Source organism: Ursus americanus, chromosome 22 (assembly GCF_024610735.1).
Source record: "Ursus americanus isolate L20-20 chromosome 22, mUrsAme1.1.p, whole genome shotgun sequence".
NCBI lineage: Eukaryota > Metazoa > Chordata > Mammalia > Carnivora > Ursidae > Ursus > Ursus americanus.
In genome coordinates this window covers 12146513-12166641 of record NC_142148.1, presented here as the reverse complement: position 1 = coordinate 12166641, position 20129 = coordinate 12146513, and the positions used below count along the sequence as shown (strand labels likewise).

Here is a 20129-nt window from a genome sequence, read left to right as displayed (position 1 = left end):
GCAATTCTTCCAAATGAAAAGCTATTTTCTCATTCAGTATAATTCTGTACAGATTGTCCTATGTGAAACGTATAATGAGCCAAGAATTCTTAAACGGCAGGCCCAAGTCCTCCTTCTATCCTAAAATATTTGTTGCTGTGAAATTTTCTGAGGAAGTTTGGCATAAGTTTAATTTTAGTTGTTTTCTTCTCGTGTTACGGTCTAGTTCTGAAGCTGGTGCTGACAGTTAACATTACCAATGTACTAAGAACAGTGGCTATTGAGTACTTGGCCTGTGCTGGGCCCTGTGCTCTGTCTGCAACATCGTGTTTAATCTTCCCAGAAACACTCTGGTTACTTAACTCTCATCCTTATTTCGGAATTGAGGAAATGGAGGCTGAGAGAATGAAGTGACCAGCAGTACCGAGCTCCCCCTGCCCAGGAAGTGGTGGAATGGGGTGAGCATTTAGAACTCTTCCCACCCCGTCTGAATTCTTAACCTGGGGTCATTAAACTACAATTGTAAGCCAAATCTGGCCTGCCACCTGCTTTTGTGAATAAAGTTTTATTGGAACACAGCTGTCTTAATATAGTCAGGCTAATGAAATAGAATTCCACAGACTGGGTGGCTTAAGCAAGAGATATTTATTTCCCTCCGTTCTGGAGGCTGGAGAGGGCAAGATCAGGGTGCCCGCTGATTCAGTTCCTGGTAAGATCCCTCTTCCTGCTTTGTAGATGGTTGAGTTGTCAGCTGTGTTCTCACATGGCAGAGAGAGCACACTAGATCTCCAGTCTCTTTTTCTAGGACACTGATCCCATCATGAGGACCCCACCTTCATGATCTTATCTAAACCTAATCACTCCCCAAAGGCCTTACCTCCTCATACCATCTCACTGAGAGTAGGGCTTCAACATAGGACCAGGGGGACACGAATATTGAGTCCATAGCAACAGCTGGGCCCATTGTTTATTATCTCTGGCTGCTTTCCCACTACTGCGGCTGAGTTGAGTTGTTGAAACAGAGACCATAAAGCCTAAAAATTTGGTTCTTTACAGAAAAAGGTTGCTGACCACCACTCTTAACTGTTACCGTGTGGTTCTGGCCCTTTGATTAAAAATATACTGTTTATATTTTATGTTCTGCATTTTCCTGGAAATAGTCTGTTTCTGGAACTCTGGAACGGAAACATTGACATCCTGCTCTACTTCAGCCCACTGTCCTGACTTGAGCTATAAATGTACATGTAAGAGTGTCTTGAGGCCGATGACATATGGTTAGCTCTTTTTTTTTTCTTTTTTTTTTTAGAATGGAAGTTCTCTGTGATTTAGTAGGTACACTCGAATTTCTTTGGTCATTATACAAAATGCAAGCTGTGTCATTCTTTTTATGACATTAGAAAGTGACCCAGTGCTCCCTGGAATACTGAATGAAAAATTTCATTTGCTCTTGGAGGCTGTCCTTGCAAAGCCTGTTCAACTGGCTTTTCCCCAGTGTGGGAGACGTGACTTCCGTCTTGGAAATGGAAGGCCAGTGTCCAGGGGCAAAGGTTGGCTTGAGCAGAATTGAAGCCAGCTGCAGACACATCCACATTCTGCCCTGGGCATTTAAAGGCATCCTTCTCTGAGCTTGGAGAGGTGATGGGGTGGCAAAGGTGCTTCCGGGTTTGGTTTGTCCTGACACAGTTAGCTTAGAGTTCCCTCTCCCTGCTGAGAGCAACCTAGAGTTCTGCTGCTGCTCACTTGTACCAAACGATAAAGATTCTCTTTATTCCTTCCCTTCAGCACCTAGTCTGCTGCACACTCTTCCCCCCCCCCTCCCACCGGGGGGGAGCGGCATTAGGTTCAGTCTTGCCTTACTCAGTGCATGATCTCCAAGGTTGCCTGGGCATATGTCAATAACCAGATTTTTTTTTGAGAATATCCTTCTAATATATTCATATTTCTTCAGTGATAAGATTACGTATATGTATTACTGTTACTATATTACATATATTATAAAACATACAAGAATAGAACTTTGAAAAAGATTTAAAAAGTAGGAATAGAGTTGTAATATTTTCTTTCTAAGTCACAGTGAGGGCTGTAGGAAACTACTGATCTCAGCTGTCCTTTGTTCATACCACAAGCATTATCTTTTAGTTCTTATTTCTAGAAAACTTTGGATTTTTAAAGCACATTTTAAAATCCATTAATAATTATAAAAGTTGTACATGGCTACGTTCTCTGTTAAAATTTTTTTTAGAACTTTTTTTTTTTTTTTTTTTAAGACCGTAGCCCCAAACCCAGTTGCCTGTGCAGGGCATATACTTTTTTCCTTTGTTGTTCATTTTTTTTTCTTGCCTATGGGTGGTAGATTTTTATTTTATGAATTTGACAAGTTTCCCTAATTTATTTGCATCTTTAGAATTTTAGTTAGATATGTGGACTTTCTTTCTCATTTTAATAATGTTTTAGGTTGAAACACATGAAATTGTCATTCTCATGGAGTGAAAAACAGGTATCAGGAACTTCATATGACCTACCCTAATGTAACTTTTTGTCCATAAAGAAGGAAAATAAGTCAAGGCTAAAAAGTACGGACTTGGGTCACAGATAGCTTAGCATTTACATACTGGCTTAACATGTCATTAAGACACCTGGGACAAATTCTTTAACCTTTCCAGAGTCCAGGATCCTCAGACATAGATTAGCAATAGTGTCATTTGCCTCCGTAGGTTATGATGAGGACTCTGTTTTTCAAACACAAGTCAATCATGTTTCACCCTCACAATTTCTTCCGTATCTGCACTCTTCTTTATCGTTATGTATTTAGTACTTTTCTTTAAAATAATTAATTTTTAAAGAGCTTTTATCATTGAAGTGTATTTGATATGTTAAGTAAGTTTCAGGTGTTCTGCAGCTTGCTCTTCACTTTCGACAATGTTTTTAAGATCTAGCTATATGGCTACGTGCATCCTTTTGACTGATGTATGATATGTTATGCCATCATTTTATTTATCTCTTCCCCTACAGAGGGGCATTGACAAATAGAGTAACAGTGAACATCCCCGTGCACGCAGCCTCCTTGGACACAAGGGTCAGTGAGTCAGCTGCCCAAAGGCCTCCCTCCTCTGCCCACTTCCCATCTCATTGCATCGACAAGGAATAAAGCAGGAATTTCTACCCTCCAGCCATGTCACCCTCTGAGAGTCCAAGCCACCAGCATCTCCCTCCCAGACAGCTGTGACAGCCTCCTCACTGTCCCCTGCTTCTACTCCTATGGCTGTTCTCCACGCAGGAACTGGAGGGAACCTTTAGAAATGTACCACATCATGTTAATCCTTTACTTAAACCTGCCAGTAACTTTCCACCCCACTCACTGTGCAAAGCACTTTCCTCAAGTGAGCTTGCCAAGCACACTCATGCTGCTGGACCTCTGCTGTTTCCGGGGTTTTTTCTGTGCATTTACAAAAATACACACACAGTCACATAGCTTTTATTTTCCAAAAATGAGATAATGCTATGCATTATCAGTGCAACTTGTTCTTTTTAAGATGTCTACAAATCAGGGCCCTGGAGATCCCAGCCAGGACTTTTGGCTTCGGTCTGCCCCTGTCCTGGAGAATATAAACTCTGGGAGAAGAAGTACCGTCTTACTCCCTGTTGTACCTCCAGTGCCCAGGACAATATCTGGCCCAAGGAGAGGTAAGAGGGCAGACCTAGAAATATCCAGGGACGCAGGAACTGTGCTTTCTTCTGGCCCTGTGTCACTGCACAGACACGGGAGTAAAGCCATGCTTTAAAAACCTGTTCAGCTTGAAGGGGAGTGTGCTCTCTTAGGAGCCTATAGAGCAGAGAGAACTCTTCTTTCTAAGCCTTTTTCATATTTGAATTCAACAGTTCACCTCCATCCTTGCTTTGCAGCACCATTGTTCTATGGGCCTACTTTTCAACATGCGCGTTTTAGGAGTTCAGAACCATCCCACTCATAATCCGGTGCTCCAGATGGGCTTATGCATCCATTAGGGCTAAGGCATAAGGAACGTCAAAAACCAAGAGTTGACGTACCAGGCGCCAGTGCTGCCCACTTGGGAAGCCTGCGTGTCTTGCAGCAGGAAGAGGGTTGAGGTAAAGAGCATCTTGAGCTGTTTTTCAGAAACACATTTCCCACCCTCTGCACCTTCCCCACTCCTGCTCCCACCCCCTGACCCTGTGTGGTGACCTCTGGGGTTGGATTTGATCGGCAGAGGGTGTGCAGGCCTCTCCTGTTTATTCAGTCACACAATCTGGCGGGATCATGTTCTACTCTCAGCCACTCTCTCTTAACCTGTTTTGTTCTGCTTACTGGATGGCGGTGCTTCCACAGCTAACGATGGGGGGAAAGCTGTTGAGAAATGGAGTCGGGCCTCTGCAGAGCGGCAGGTCTTCCTAGCACAGTGGTGGTGGCACCATAGACAACCTCAGATCCGTGTGTCACTCTGTGCGTGTAGAGGCAAGGAGATGACAAATTAGGAACCGAAAAGGATAAAGAACAGAATAGCATTTTCTTTAAGTCAGTGGAAGCAGAGAATGCGCATATCCTAGAGGGGTTGTGTCTGATGAGTGATTCTTTTAGCTGCTCAACCCTCAGAATAACCTGGACAGCTTAGAGAAAAACACTGATTACCAGGCTGTCCTACAGAAATTCTGATTTGGTAGGTCTGCTTTGAGGTCTGGGAGTCTGTATTTGTGATGGGTTCCCTCAGCTGATGCTGAGTCTCAGCCACGCTTGGAAATCATCTTGCCCCTGACCTTTGACTTCCTTTCCAGCTTTCACATTCTCCATGGTGAAATCCAGGTCCTAAGTGAGACGGCACAGGCCTCTGAAAGGCAGCCCCTGTCCAAGCCAGTCAGTAGCCCAACCAAGAGGATGTGGCCCAAGCAGCCCCCTACTTCTTCAGCCACTGGGTTGACACACGTTTGATAACATAGGTGCAGAATTGAGTGCCCCCCTCCAGCAAAACACGTTATCAGCTGTTTCTTATGTATCTTTCCTTTTAAAAAGAAAAAAATATATATGGTTTGTTAACAGCTCGTGATATAATTCACATGCATACAAGTCATCCGTCGCAAATGTACAATTCAGTGATTTTTGTACATTGACAGAGTTGTGCAGCCATCCCCACAATCTAATTGTAGACCGTCTGGATCACCTCAGAAAGAAACCCTGGGTTCATCAGCAGTCATTCCCTGTTTCCTTCTAACTCCCCCCACTGCCGCAGCCAACCACCGACTACTTCCTGTCTCCATTATGTATGGCTTTTAGTCCATCAATTTTTCACACTAGTGGTTGTGTACCGGTGACTGTTCTACACCTTGCCTATTCCACTGGACAGCCTTTCACCCTCCTGGGGCTCTTCTGCCATGGGAGGCAGGGTGGACACGGCACCCATTGGGTGGCTGTGCTTGCCATGCCCCAGGGGAGCAGGGGGATCTGAGGGAACCAGAAGTTAAGGCCAAGCTTACTGCCTGTCTTTTGCTGACATGGACAGCCGCAGTCCTGGCCAGGCAGAAACTTCTCATCTCTGTTCTTTCTGTATTTAGAAACTCATTGCATATGGGCACATCACCGGCAACGCCCCCGACAGTGGAGCCCCAGGGAAGCGGCTCATCGACAGGATCGTTGAAACCATTTGCAACTGTTTTCAGGGCCCTCAGACCGATGAAGGAGTTCAGTTACAAATAATTAAGGTATTTCTGTTTGTTTGCCTGGTCTGGATTTTTGAATAAGAAAACTAGTCTCCCTTGGGCGTTGGGGTTTCTAATTTACCATGTGTTAGTTGTCTCAGGTGGTGCTGAGCTGGAACAGAAGAGTGTAAGCATCGCTTAGATCTTTTGTTAAGTGTCAGAATTTATTAGCACAGACTGAGACAAGGAAAGTGGAACCAGGTGTGTTTTCAAAGTAAACAGTTCCACTAATAACAATGTAAATTGCTTGTCAGTTGACTCGGCTTGAAGTCCTCTGGTCTTTCTCCTTGAAATTCTGGATTCCCAGTCTGCCATTTCTCAGTGGGTCCTGAATAATCTTAGACCACTCTGCCCCTTGTCCTCTTGTCCTGCCCCCCATTCCATTTCCATTTCTCTGGTCCATTTCTGCTGCCAGAAGTGGTTTGGCATGTGGTAGTACCGTCTGCTTGTTGGGAGAACAGGATCAGGATGGGTGTAGCCAGCGTTCCAGATCTTCAGTCCTGACTTTGTGTGGGATGGCTCCATGTTAGCAACTCCTGGAGCTCCCTTGAAAACCCTCTAGGGAACTGGGACGCTGATTGCCTATCAAAACCTGTATATTTTATGATTAATATAGGTGAGATCGAGTTAGAGCAGTTTTCCTCCTAAGAGAACTGTGTTTTTGGCTTTTAAAAAAGTATATTGATAGAAAGCCCTCTTCAACACAACTTAATTACGGCAAATAATTTGGATTTTATAGTGTTAATAATTATCTTTAAGCTCAGAGCAGTAGGGAGTTATGGTTTGCAGAGCCATCTTCTTCAAATTCACAAAACCAAACCAAAACTAAGCCACACCCTGTAGAAAAGTTTGGCTATGGGAGGATGGGAGGCAGGTGGATGTTTGTGAAGGTGAAGGTTGTGGGTTTTTGTTTTAGGCTCTTCTGACAGCGGTGACATCCCCACACATTGAAATTCATGAGGGCACTATCCTGCAGACAGTCAGGACATGTTACAATATCTATCTGGCCAGCAAAAATCTCATCAATCAAACCACTGCCAAGGCTACCCTCACTCAGATGCTGAACGTCATTTTCACGCGCATGGAAAACCAAGTGGTGAGTGGTGGTGGTCATCAGCTACTGGGGACGCGGCACACCCGATCTGTGAACGGTTTCATCTTAAAGTGCATCCTTTCTTCCTCTGAATTCTGTTTTTGTTCTTGCTTTAAAAAGCAGAGAATCTAGCTTGGGTTTTGGAATCAGCATTCAGAATTTGCTTCGAGTTTGTCAAAAGAGTTCATTTCCTTTTTTAAATGTTATCCTTCTGTTTAAAATGTTATTCTTCAGGCTGGCATACTTTCTGGTCCTTCTCAAAATGCTGGGACCAATTTTTTTTTTTTTTTTTTTTTTTTTAAGATTTAGTTATCTCTATACCCAACATGGAGTTTGAACCCACAACCCTGACCTCAAGAGTCACATGCTCCAGAAGCTGAGCCAGCCAGGCACCCCAGTGCTGGGAGCATTTAGATTGAATCCCTTTTTTGTTGCCTTGTAGTTGCAGGAGGCCAGAGAATTGGAAAGACCAATCCCGTCAAAACCCCAGTCCCCTGTGATCCAAGCTGCAACAGTGTCCCCAAAATTCAGTCATTTGAAGCAGAGCCAGGCACAGAGCAAACCAACGACTCCTGAAAAGACAGATTTAACCAACGGTGAACATGCCAGGAGTGCTTCTGGAAAAGTGAGCTCAGAGAATGGAGATGCACCCAGAGAAAGAGGCCCATCGCTGTCAGGTACACCCTGGACACTGTTCCTTTCCCGCCGTGAGAGGGACCCATCTGTGGCTGAGGGGCAGTTGAAGGGGTCTGGTAACATCTGCAGGGAACTTCTGATAGCAGCTTGTCTATTTCTGGGCCTTCCCCCTTCCCTGTTGCTCGTCTCTTGAGGAGCACAGCCACCAAAGCATGATGTCTAATGTCCTGTGTCAGCTGTGTGGTTTTCTCTAAATAGTCCTTGGAATGCAGCAAGCGTCTACTTCTTGATGTCAGCTTCAGTGCAGTGGCTTCGGTTGGGGGTGTTTATCTCCCAGTAGTTAATTGTTAAGGTAGTTAGTTACTCAGTGTCTGTCTTATCTGCCCTGAGAAGGACATGGGGACCCCCTCTGTCATGTATACACGGGATCTCTGCTCCTTGCTCCCAGCCTGGCAGCTAGTGGCTGCTCACAGACATCTGTGAAAGGAGCAGGAAGGTGGGGGGGGGGGGGGTGGACTTAGAGATGGACAGAGAGATAACTTTGTTTTCTTCTGTGGTGACTTAGTACCTTACGTGTTTTTGTTTGCTTTTTTAAATGAAAGAGACATCCCACACCTGATTATAGTCTTAAAGTAAACAAAACATTAGGCAAGAAATGGCGGATTGGGTTATCATAAGATTATTTCAGAGTGTTTGCATGTTTCCCTGGGCAGTTTGTATGAATCAGTTCTCAAATTCGTATTTTTTTTTCAGGAATGTACCTTGCCAAATGATTTTTGTGCAGTAATTCTTCACTCTAGCTGCTTGGTCTACATGAAATACCTGACCCGTCTTTCTAGTTTATCTCATGTCTTCTGTCCCTTTATTGACAACAGTGTCCGTTGGTAGTGTGTCCTGTGAGAGGACGCATGTGTGAGCAGCTTTTGTTCCTCTGTTATTTATCAGCGTGCTTGGCATACACAGGAACAGACCAAGTGCTGTTGCTGCAAGGTTTTTCTGAATCAGTTTACTCAAGGAAAGGACAAAAGAGAAAGTTGCCACCAAGAGCGGCACACGTCTCCGGGTGAGCACAGAGTTGCCGTCTCCTCAGTCCTGCAGTCCTGTATCTGGGGGAAGGTGCTGAGAAACTCTTGGCCCACCCTCCAGATCTGTCGCTATCTTCGCTTTCCTAAACTCTCAGGGCAAGGACCAGGTTTTTACTGTAACCCTTATCAGGCTGTGGTCAGTCAATAAATATTAACATTTAAACACTTGATATGTAGTAAGCATAGCTGTGCAGATAAAAACGCAAATCTCTCTAGCTGCATCAGAGTGCTTCCACTACAGCCCATTTTCTGCATGGCAGCCAAAGTGATCTCTTAAAAGCATGAATTAGATCAGAGCCCCCCTCTACTTAAACCCCTTTGGTGAGTTCCTATCAGATCCCGTTCAGAGTGGAATCTGTGCCCGCCCTGCCCCATGGCTTCCGAGGCCGTGTGTGACCTGGCCCCTGTCTGCCTCTCCATCTGCTCTTACAGCTCTTTCCCCCTTATTGACAGCACAGTGTCTTGAGAGTGCCGTGCTTGCTGTTGGTGCCTTTGCACTTCCTGCCCCCGCCCCCATTTATCTTCAGGTCTCTCAGTTCAAACTGATCACCTTCTCTGCAGCTCCCCCATTTCTGCCATATCAGCCTCTTTTATTTTCTTCATAGCACTTATCACTACCTGAGATCACTGAAGAGTTTATGTTCACTTATTCCCGGGCTGAGATCTAGATCACTCTGTTCACCATTATATTCCCAGCACTGGCATGGTGCCCAGCATTGATGGCAGACACTCAGTAAATACATTTTTTTTGAATGAATGGGGGAAAAAACTTGACTTCTAAAAGATGGTTTTGCAAAAACACAGTAACTTAAAATTCTGCTATAAAGCAAAGAGTGATTTGCACAGAGTATATCACTGTGGGTTTTGTTGCCAGTACTTGGTGCCCCCCACGAGGCTTCTCCCAAGAATGTGGGAATCAGACTGCCTGTAAGAATCAAATAGCAAACTCGAAAATAGTGGGTTGGAACGGAAGTGTGCTGTTACCTTTAAAAAGAGCGAGTGGCTTCTGGTTCTCAAGATACGGCTCTAAAGAAAGAACAGGTCCTTCAAAAGAAGGTTGAGCAGCCTTGGAAGCTGAGGAGGAAGGATAGCCCGAGACAGGTGGTGGAGATTTCCATGCAGGGAGACGGTGCCCTAGGCTGGAGTCCAGGCCGTGGAGGCCCACTGAGAGGCCTGGGCTCTAGTGTCTCTGTGATGGAGGGAACACACCCTGCCCTTCTGTGAGGTGCGTCACCGTCATCACCATCCTGGAGCCACCCCTACCTTCCAGTCACCATGCCGGCACCGTGCTTGCTAACTGGGCACTTGACATGCATTTTCCTATTTATTTGTTTTTATTATTATTTTTTAAAGATTTATTTATCTATTTTAGAGCGAGTGCAAGAGCGGGAGAGGGAGAGAGAATCCCAGGCAGACTCTGTGCTGAGTACAGAACCCTACATGGGGCTCGATCCCAGGAACCCGAGATCATGACCTGAGCTGAAATCAAGAGTTGGACGCTTAGGGGCTCCTGGGTAGCGCAGTCGTTAAGCGTCTGCCTTCGGCTCAGGGCGTGATCCCAGCGTTCCGGGATCGAGTCCCACATCGGGCTCCTCGGCTGGGAGCCTGCTTCTTCCTCTCCCTCTCCCCTGCTGTGTTCCCTCTCTCACTGGCTGTCTCTCTGTCACATAAATAAATAAAATTAAAAAAAAAAAAAAAGAGTTGGACGCTTAACTGACTGCACCACCCAGGCGCCCCTGTATTTTCCTATTTAATTTACTGAGAATCCTCCCCATGGCCTTCCTGGGATCATTTGCCTTCCAGTGAAATTTGCATGGATGGAGACAGTTCACCAACAGACTTAAGCATCTCTTTCTCCTTACTAGTTTTTCATCCTAAGTTGATAAATCAGCAGTCAGTTCATAAGTCTTATCAGCCTGTCCAAGACAGGGATTAAATTACTCTGTGTAAATTTACAAAATGAGATTTTTGAGCCTGAGACGTTCTAGCTTATGTGAATTTGGGGGCACAGCCAGCAGTCTTCCTAGGGGACCCCACCCCATTTGTCCATTCACACTCCTTGTTACCTGGCTGTTCTTGTCAGTTGTTTTTTTTTTTTTTTTTTTAAACAGCTTTATTGAGATATAATTTGTATACCATAAGTTGAGCTTTTTAAAATGTACAATTCAGTTATTTTTAGTACATTCGCAGAGTTGTGCAGTCGTCACCACGGTCAATTTTAGAACATTTTAATTAACACCCAAAAGAAATCCTATGCCCAGAAACTGTCACTTCCCATTTTCTTTTATTTTTTTAAGATCATTTTTAAGATTCTGACTTTTTGACTCCCAACATGTATGAGACACCAGCGTTTTTATATTTATATAGCTAATGAGTAGCTGTTGTAGGCACACAGATACCTGTGTGTTTAGGGATTTCTTAGCTCATTTTTTGTTCTTGTGTCTCATTCTTTAAGGGAAAAAAACAACACAATTCTTAAGTATTCTAGAACAGAGCAAAGTTATCCTCCTTCAGCCAATATGGAGATTCTGATTGGACAGCCTGGTTTCAGATCATGACTCTACGGTGTAGTAGCTCCGTGACCTTGAGTGGAATCTTTAACCTCTCCAAGGCTCACGGTCCTCATGTGTAAAATCAGGCCACAGCTAGTACCTTTCCTACAGGTTTGTGAGAATTAAATGAGAGCAGTGTCTGGCGCTTGGACCTATGTGTGTGTTATTATTATTAGCTTTCAAATAAGTTTCCGCTTAAAAAAATGAGTTAAAGAAAAAGAGCAAATAGTTAAGATGGTAATCAGGTGTGAAGGTGGTGAGAATAGTGCGTAGAATAAAGGGAGCCTATTTTCCATGTTAGCAATCCCAGATCCTCTGCTTTAGGAATTTCAGTGTTTTTTGTGGACAAAACAAAAATATGTTTCAGACCAATACTTTATAAAAATAACAAAATGTGCCCCCAGGTCTCCCTCCTTTTTGACACAGCCTTCTTGCAGGGCAGCTCCAGCTCAGGGGTTTACGACCCCTGTGTTAGCTGCCTGATGGACATTTACTTTGCGACAGTAGGTTGCCTAAGTGTTTCTTCCTATCGAGGAACTGTGTTGGTGTGTGGCTGGAATGTGACAGCAAACAGCTTTGTTCCCTGATTTTTTTTCCTTTAGTATTCTTGCATATTACCAAGTGCTTGGACATTGGACACAACCAAACCCTAGTTTCTAGGAAACAGGCATGTCACATTTTATCGTCACCATATGTTCACATTTGTCCCTGCCAGTTCCACATCTGCCTCCTCCCACTCTGCTTTTCCCCTAGTGCTGTAGTGTATAGCATAACAGTTATTATCCCAGCTAGAATGTAAGCACCGTGAGGATAAGGATCTTTGTTTTAAACAGTGATGTATTCCACATGCCTGGAACAGCGCCAAACACACAGGCACTGAATTCGTTGATGGAATGAATGAGTGAATGCATCTTATTACCCCACCTACCCACATCCCCCACGGTCCCCTGCTTCACTGGACAGAAAACAGGGGTGTGGGAGGGTGTGTCTCAGATTCCTTCTATTTTTTCCTGATTATTCTTAGCATGTAACTTTCATCCTCTAGGTTACCTCATGGTTCCAGATGCTGTCACGTTCTGCAGGAGGGAGGAAGAGGGTGGGACTCCAAGACTCCCAGCTGAGTCATGCCCCTCCCTAAGGAGCCCATGCAATCCCCAGTAATTTATGCTTTACCCCTCATTGGCTAGAACTTGGTCACATGGCCACCCTTTCTGCTGGGATGGCGAAGAAATATAGGGACAGCCCCTTCCAAAACAAAATTAGAGCTCTGTAAGGACTCAGGGTATGAGTTAGTAACTGGCGATGCCCACCACAGGGGTGGGTTCTCCTGCTGGCTAGGGAGGGAATGGCAGCAAGGGTTTCTTTTATCTGAACCTATTCAAGGTGACCCTCTTATTTTTCTTAGGGACAGAGTTTGTGAAATGGCCAATCAGTAATGGCCAGGTGGTGAGTGCTGGACATCCTGGGGAACCAGCATTATACTCTGAACCTTGCAAGGATTTGGTTTGGTTTGGTTTTCTAACATTTTGACAGCGTGCTTGAAGCTTAAACACAGCAGACCTCTTAGTGGTTATTCTATCATCCAGGAAGGTCTCTTCTGAGACCTACCCCAGGCTGACACGTCAGCAAGGGAAGCAGAGCGGGGATACTGTGGGGAGTCCTGGCTACTTCTGGACCTCTTAGGGGCTCTTCAGCAGCAGCTTCCTCTACGAGAACCTTCTTTTGGAATTAGGGCTTCTTGACTCTCCCACCTCTTCCTCGCCTGAGAATATTTTGATTTTGCACAGGTGCTGTTAGGGATCCAGCCTGTCAAAGAAAATGAGTTAAACACTGTTATTCCCTCAAAAAACGGTGGTCTTGATGCTGTTTATTATTTTTTTTAAGATTTTATTTATTTATTTGAGAGAGAGCATGAACAGGGAGGGACAGAGGGAGAAGCAGACTCCTGGTCGAGCAGGGACCCCGGGATCATGACCCGAGCCAAAGGCAGATGCTCAACTGACTAAGCCTGTAAAAAGGACATTTTTTTCTCTTTAGAATGAAAAATAGTGATGGCTTTAAGTAACCGAAACTGCCTTCTGTGTGGTTAGTGGGAAATTTCTTGTCTAGTTTTTTGTTTGTTTATTTGGGTTTTTTTGACAGAGAGAGTGGGGGGTGTGGTGGGCAGAGGGAGAGAGAGAATCTCAAGCAGTGCCCAGCGCGGAGCCCAATGTGGGGCTCAATCTCGCAGCCTGAGCCAAAATCAAGAGTTGGACGCTTAACTGACTGAGCCATCCAGATGCCCCTCCTTGGGAAACTTCTATATGGACCTAGTCTCCAGGGCCAGGCAAGTGGCAGAAGTGAGAAGGCCTTGGGGTACCTGGGTGGCTCAGTAGGATAAGGGGCTAACTCTTGATTTCGGCTCAGGTCATGATCTCAGAGTCCTGGGATCGAGCCCTGTGTGGGGCTCTGCACTCAGTGGGGAGTCTGCTTCTCTGTCTCTCTCTCTTTCTCTCTCTTCCTCTCCCTCTGCCCCTGCTTTCAGTCATGCATGTGCTCTATGTCTATCTCTCTTTAAAATAAATATTTTAAAAGGGCATGTGATGTGATGAGCTCTGGGTGTTACATGCAACTAATCAATCATTGAACATTGTATCAAAAACTAATGATATACTATATGTTGGGTATTGAATTTAAATTTAAAAAAAAGAAAGAGAAATGAGAGGGCCTCTCTCATGAAGGCATCATGAATGTCTTAGCACAATCATACTCTACGGGCCAAAGAAAAATTAACATTTGAGTCCTCACTCTTCAAGTAGCATTTTAAATGCTTTCCAGGTATTATTTTATTCAATTCTCACAAAGTCCCATGAGGTAAGTGAGGTTGAAATCATCCTTGTTCAGGGAACTGAGGGAACTGAGGCTTGGAGAGGTGACATGACATTAATCCCCACACTGGGAAGTGGCAGAGCAGGGACCTGAGCCAGACACACTGGCTCTGGAGCCTTCACTCTTCCTCACCGTGTTGAAGTCACTTCCACAAGGGAACATTTTCTCTCTGATGTCTTTCAGACACCCAACCCTGTCAGTGTCCCATTTTCCCCACTCTTGACAGAGTCCTGTGTCAATTTCCTGCTCACTGTAATGACACCTGTCCTCAGTGGCAAGGACTGAGGCACCAGGACATCTCTAGAGTTCACACCTTGGCTAAAGGGGGCAGCTGCTCTTGGTTCCAGTCACTGTGGCCTATTGTTGCCAGATAATCTTTTTCTTAATAGAAGCCAGATCTGGATTTTTATGACATGTCTCCCAATTTTTTAAGTGTTCGCAGCTAATTCAAATTGAAAAAACAAAACAGAACAGTCCATAAGCACAACCAATGAAACAATCAACAGAGTTTAAATGCATCCTGTGGAGTGGGAGAAACTATTTGCAAACCATATATCTGATAGGGAGTAAATATCCAAAATATACAAGGAACTCCTACAACTCAATAGCAAAAAAACAAATAATCCATTGAAAAATGGACAAAGGACCTGAACAGACATTTCTCAAAAGGCCAACAGATACAAATGGCCAACAGATACTTAAAAAGGTGCTCAGCTTCACTAATCATGAGGGGAATGCAAATCAAAACCACAAGGAGATACCACCTCACCTCTGTCAGATGACTGTTATCAGAAAGATGAAGGACAAGTGCTGGGGAGCATGTGGAGAGAGGGGAGCCCTTGTGCCCTGTTGCAGGAATGTAAATTGGTACGGCCGATATGGAAAACAGTATGGAGGTTCCTCAGAAAATTAAAAATAGAATTACTTTGTGATGGAGAAGGCTCATTTCTAGGTATATCTTCAAAGGGAATATAATCAGGATCTTGAGATCATCTGCACTTCCCTGTTCAGCATTATTCACAATAGCCAAGATGCGGAAATGACGTGAATGTCAGAAGATGAATGCATAAAGCACACATGCACACGTATGCATGCACACACGGGAATATTACTCAGCCTTTAAAAAGAAGGACATCCTGCCATTTGTAACAACATGGATGGACCTGGAGGACATTACGCCAAGTGAAAGAAGCCAGTCATAAAAGGACAAATACTGCATGATTCCACATATATGAGGTGCCTAGAGGAGTCAGATTCGTCGGCACAGAATGTAGAAGGGTGGTTAGAGAAATGGGGAGATGCTGGTCAGGGTTACAGAGCTTGTTATGTAAGATGCGGAGTTCCAGAGATGTGACGTGTAGCAGTGTGACCGTAGTTAACAGTACTGGGCCGTAGGCTTGAAATTTGCTGAGTGTTGATCTTACGTGTTCTCACCACACACGAAGAACGAGCATAACAGTAGCCGTGTGAGGTGATGGGGTGTTAATTAGCTTGATTGTAGTGACCATTTCACAGTGTACACATACATCAGATCATCGGGTTGTGCACCTTCAGTATACATGCAGGTCTTCGTTGTCGATTGTACCTCCGTAAAGCTGGGTGGGGGGAAGCAGTGCAGAGGCTGCAGAGCGCCTGCTTGCAGACCAGGTGTCCCCAGCAGCCTCCACCTGACAGTCTCTGATGCAGCTCCCCCGGTGACACGCATTCGGCATGCTGGCATGCTCGGGGTGGAATGTACGGTACAGACGAGCAGCTGTCGTCATCCTGGTACTAAATCGTGGCGCTGGAGAGTGTTGGACCCGGAAAGGAACTTGGAAATACCCTGTCATATGTAGATGAGACGGTTTTAGGCAGCTCGTTGGTAAACAGTGTTGATTTTCATAGTTACACATTGATTTTAACATGTTCAGAAAATATAATTGGTGCGTGAAGCCTGCGGTCTTGTGAACGTTCTTGCCTGAGGTGAGTCAGCATGAAGAGCGCTGGTAACTGTACGTGTGTGACGTACTGATCCTCGTGTTGGTGAAAACAGCAAACATGACGAAGGTGGCCCGAGAGTGCCTGAAGCGTGCTCACACACCCATCTAGTCTAAGCCACGTTGTTTAGACGAAGACGTGGGTGCCGAGATCATAACCATGGCCACCCACTTTCCTAACTTCCGTTCGAGTTCTTTTTCACCCTCTAAGAAAAGCATGCAACATCCACGTTTTCCAGAGATTGACTTATCCTTCTAAATAGTTACGGTGGTGGTTTTATTTATCAGTCGTTCCTCGGAGAAGCTTCGGGGGAGGGGCAGATAAGTAGTTTGGGTGGGTCCGCTGCTCAGTGGAAATGGAAATACTTTGTACTGCTCTCCAGGACCTTGTGGATCAAACACAGAACTCATAAAAGTAGGGGCTGGATTGAAAGGCCTCATTCGGGAAGAATGTGAAAGCTTATTTTGGTTGTTTTATGTGTTGGCCTTTTTGGTCAATGTGATGTTTGAGAAATCACTCATGTTTACTCCTTAAAGTCTAGTCCAAGACTGTGGATTCGTTCTCCCAGAACGGCTGGTGCCGAAGCTCTTCCACGTAAGCAGTTAACAGTCGACAGAAAAATTCGATTTAAAATGCAGTAAATCCTCAGCGACCGCATTAGAAGTCTCGTGCTGAGTTCTGGGTTCTGAGTGTGGAGGAAGCGAAGCAGCAGGAGGCGTGTCACTTCCCAAGGCTCTGGGGTGCCCGAGGTGAAGGCACAAGAGAAAGCTCCATCTTTTGTTCTGCTAAGAAGCATAGCTGGGTACGGTCCAGCTCCTGCCTCCAACTCGAGGGTGGTGGAGAGGGCCTTAGGAAGGAAGAGTGATCCACAGAGGGAAACTCAAAGTCATAGCAGATGCTGCCTAAGAGTTTCCAGATTGCACAGGACTTGTTTTCTTTTGGCATAATGAGATTTGGCTTTGGAGAGGACTTGTTTGCCCCGTTTGCCTCCTGAGATGTGACCTCCTTTTCCCCCTTCCTTTGCTTCCCTGGGAAATACCCACATGTTCGTGTTTGTGTCTTTGGGTGTGTGTAGGGACTGATGACGGAGCCCAGGAAGTGGTGAAGGAGATCTTAGAAGATGTGGTCACGTCTGCTGTTAAAGGTAAGAACCAAGAGCTCAGCCTGTCCTCCTCCTCGCTGTTCCAAAAAAGTCCTTGGCCAGTTAATTTTAGTGGTGGAGTGCCCACCCCCAGTGAAGTCATGGAAACTGAGTCTGCTCGTATCTGCCTGTCTTTCATGTGGAATTCAGAAATATCTGTGAAAGATATTTCTAAATACCTAAAAAAGAAGCGTCTTTTTAGGGATTAATTTTATTCTCATCGGGGCTGTGTTCAGCACAGTCTGATGATGCTGAATTTGGGTGCTCCACGTGGAAGACAGAGGCCACTCCCAGATATAGCCAGCTTTTTCCAGGAGTGGCTGTGAATCCTGAGGTGGTGCCCATGGCTGTTGAATGTTCATGGTTAGCCACTGATGTGTCAAGGGGACAGTCCCAGCGTCAGCGCTATCAGATGCACAGGGAAGCTTTGTTCGTTTTGTTAGACTTCATTCATAGCTCCCTCAGTTTTATGGTGTGGTTTCAGTGGAATTAAACTCGGAGAGTCAGAATGACTATTGGATGAGTTTTTTTTTTCCCCCCCAAATCTTAGGTAAATGGCTATGTGTTGAACACTTAGCTCCAGTGTCAATAAACCATTAACGGGTCAAGAAATCATTAATTTAACAAGGAGTTACAATCAGCATTTCTTTTTTTTTTTTTTTTTTTTTTTTTAAGATTTTGTTTATTTGAGAGAGAGCATAAGCAGGGGGACGGGCAGAAGGAAGAGGAAGAAGGAGAAGTAGGCTCCCCACTAAGCAGGGTGCCTGGGGCTCGATCCCAGGACCCAGGATCATGACCTGAGCCCAAGGCAGACACTTAACCAACTGAGCCATCCAGGTGCCCCACAATTGGCATTTCCTAAGCAAGAGAATAAAATGAAAATAGAATACAAACTGCATCACACATGGTAACATTAAGCATTATTTCATGAAACGTGTTCTTCAGTTATCATATGCACGTGTATACTGGGTCATGATTTTTTTTTAAGATTTTATTTATCTGTCAGAGAGGCATAGCGAAGAGAGAACACGAGCAGTGGGAGAGGGAGAAGCAGGCTCCACACTGAGCAGGGATCCTGATGTGGGGCTTGATCCCAGGATGCGGGGATCATGACCTGAGCCAAAGGCAGACACTTAACCAACTGAGCCACCCAGGCATCCCAGGAGTCATGATTTTTAAAATGTATTTCTTACTGAGGGTCACAGTCAAAGAAGTTTGACTCACTGCTCTAAGCCCAACCTTTTTTTTTTTTTTTTTTTTAAAGATTTTATTTATTTATTTGACAGAGAGAGATAGCCAGCGAGAGAGGGAACACAAGCGGGGGCAGTGGGAGAGGAAGAAGCAGGCTCTCAGCGGAGCAGGGAGCCCAATGCGGGGCTCGATCCCAGGACCCTGGGATCACGTCCTGAGCCGAAGGCAGATGCTTAACGACTGAGCCACCCAGGCGCCCCTAAGCCCTGTCCTTTTGTTGATTACCGCCAATCTGTATTCATAGATTTCATTATTTATTTAATGTAGAATTAAATAAAAATACTTAATAGAATGTAGAATGTATGTTCTGGTAGCAATGTCTTTAAAATAGAATAATTTTAATTCTTTATCTTTCCCTTTTTCACATGGCCGCCGGGAAGCTCAGGTCTACTTTTTTTTTTTTCCCCCGTGTGACTGAGGTCTTCGCTCATAACTGCCAACTCTTTTCATTTACATGGCTCTTCTGCTCTAACCCCTGTATTGGTAACATTTTTTAAAAATCTGTGCTTTTCATGTTCGGCTGCTTCTAACCTTTTCCAGAAGTAGACAGGGATGGGCAGGGCTGCTATCTTGCTCAGCTCTAGAGGCACCACTGACATGGACTGCAGTATGAATGAAACCTCTGGGGAGTGGGGCGTGGATAATAGACACATGTAAAGCCTAAGCACCACTTTGGTCAAGCCTTTTTCAAAATTAGGTCAGTCTCCTAGGGCGGTGGCAAAGAGAAAGGGGAAAAAGCAGGAGCTGGAAGGTGATGTGAATAGCTTCTCCCTGGTGTCAGACCTTTTGGGATAAGTACTAATTTGGTGATGATTTTTGCACTCGTGTTTTAAGAAGCAGCACAAAAGCACGGCCTGACAGAACCCGAGCGGGTCCTGGGTGAACTGGAGTGCCAGGAATGTGCTGTTCCCCCAGCAGCTGATGACAATTCACAGACCAACGGGATAGCAGACGACAGGCAGTCCTTGTCGTCGGCGGATAATCTGGTACGTTGGGGATCCTCCTCCTATACAGACCCGTGCGGAGTTTTACTTCTTTAGAAGATGCAGAATTAAGTCTCTAGCAGAAGACACGAGTGAAAACCAGCTGACCCTCTTCAGTTAGTCACACAGTCCTGGCCTGATACGCTCTGGATTAGGAGGTCCCATTCTTGGAATGTGCTGCTGTTGGGTATACATAGCATCGTTATTAAACCTTGTGTATTCGGACTTTTAAAAACTGAGATTTTCTGGGCTTTTCTCTTCTCTCTCATTATACATTCATTATAGAAGAAGAAGAAAATGCAGAGAAGGAAAAATAGGGAAATAAAAGTCATCCATAATCCCTTAACCTAGAGATAGCCCTTGTTAACATTTTATGTCCTTCTAGATTTTTCTCTCCTCATATTTTTCCACTTAAATGTAATCACATGACATGCTTCTGTTTTGTAACCTGCTTTTGAAACTTAGTGTATATTATGAACATCCTTTCAGACCCATAGATCTGTCGCCACATTATTTTTTTTTAAATAGCTTTGTTGTTTTGTTGAAAATGCTATGTATAAACACGCGAAACAGGGAGAAATATGATGTTAACATCCCACCTGAACCCACTCTCTGCACCTTTTCACTGGTGTTTCTCAATCTTTCACATTAGCAGCGCCCCCCCCCAGCCTTTTTATAGATTGCTTTTTCTGATGCACCGCCCCCTTTCATGAATTTTAAAACGACTGGAACTGGGTATCTGTTTATGATTATACACGTATCTGTGCTCTATACGTACAAAGAATAAGATTTTTTCCACCCCCACCCCCCGGAGACCCCTCCACCAAGAACCAATACCTGTCCCTGTCTTAGTCTATT

The 20129-nt window shown here is 44.8% G+C and overlaps 1 protein-coding gene across 1 annotated transcript in view; it reads left to right on the top strand.

The window, feature by feature from the left end:
• The window catches only part of ARFGEF2 (ARF guanine nucleotide exchange factor 2), an 89786-nt gene that overhangs the window by 15182 nt on the left and 54475 nt on the right, over nucleotides 1-20129 (top strand). Inside the window, exons 4-8 of the mRNA XM_045771561.2 lie at nucleotides 5542-5688; nucleotides 6602-6781; nucleotides 7221-7455; nucleotides 16972-17040; nucleotides 19123-19274. Of these exons, the coding sequence (XP_045627517.1) occupies nucleotides 5542-5688; nucleotides 6602-6781; nucleotides 7221-7455; nucleotides 16972-17040; nucleotides 19123-19274 (783 nt within the window). The remainder of the gene's footprint in view (nucleotides 1-5541; nucleotides 5689-6601; nucleotides 6782-7220; nucleotides 7456-16971; nucleotides 17041-19122; nucleotides 19275-20129) is intronic.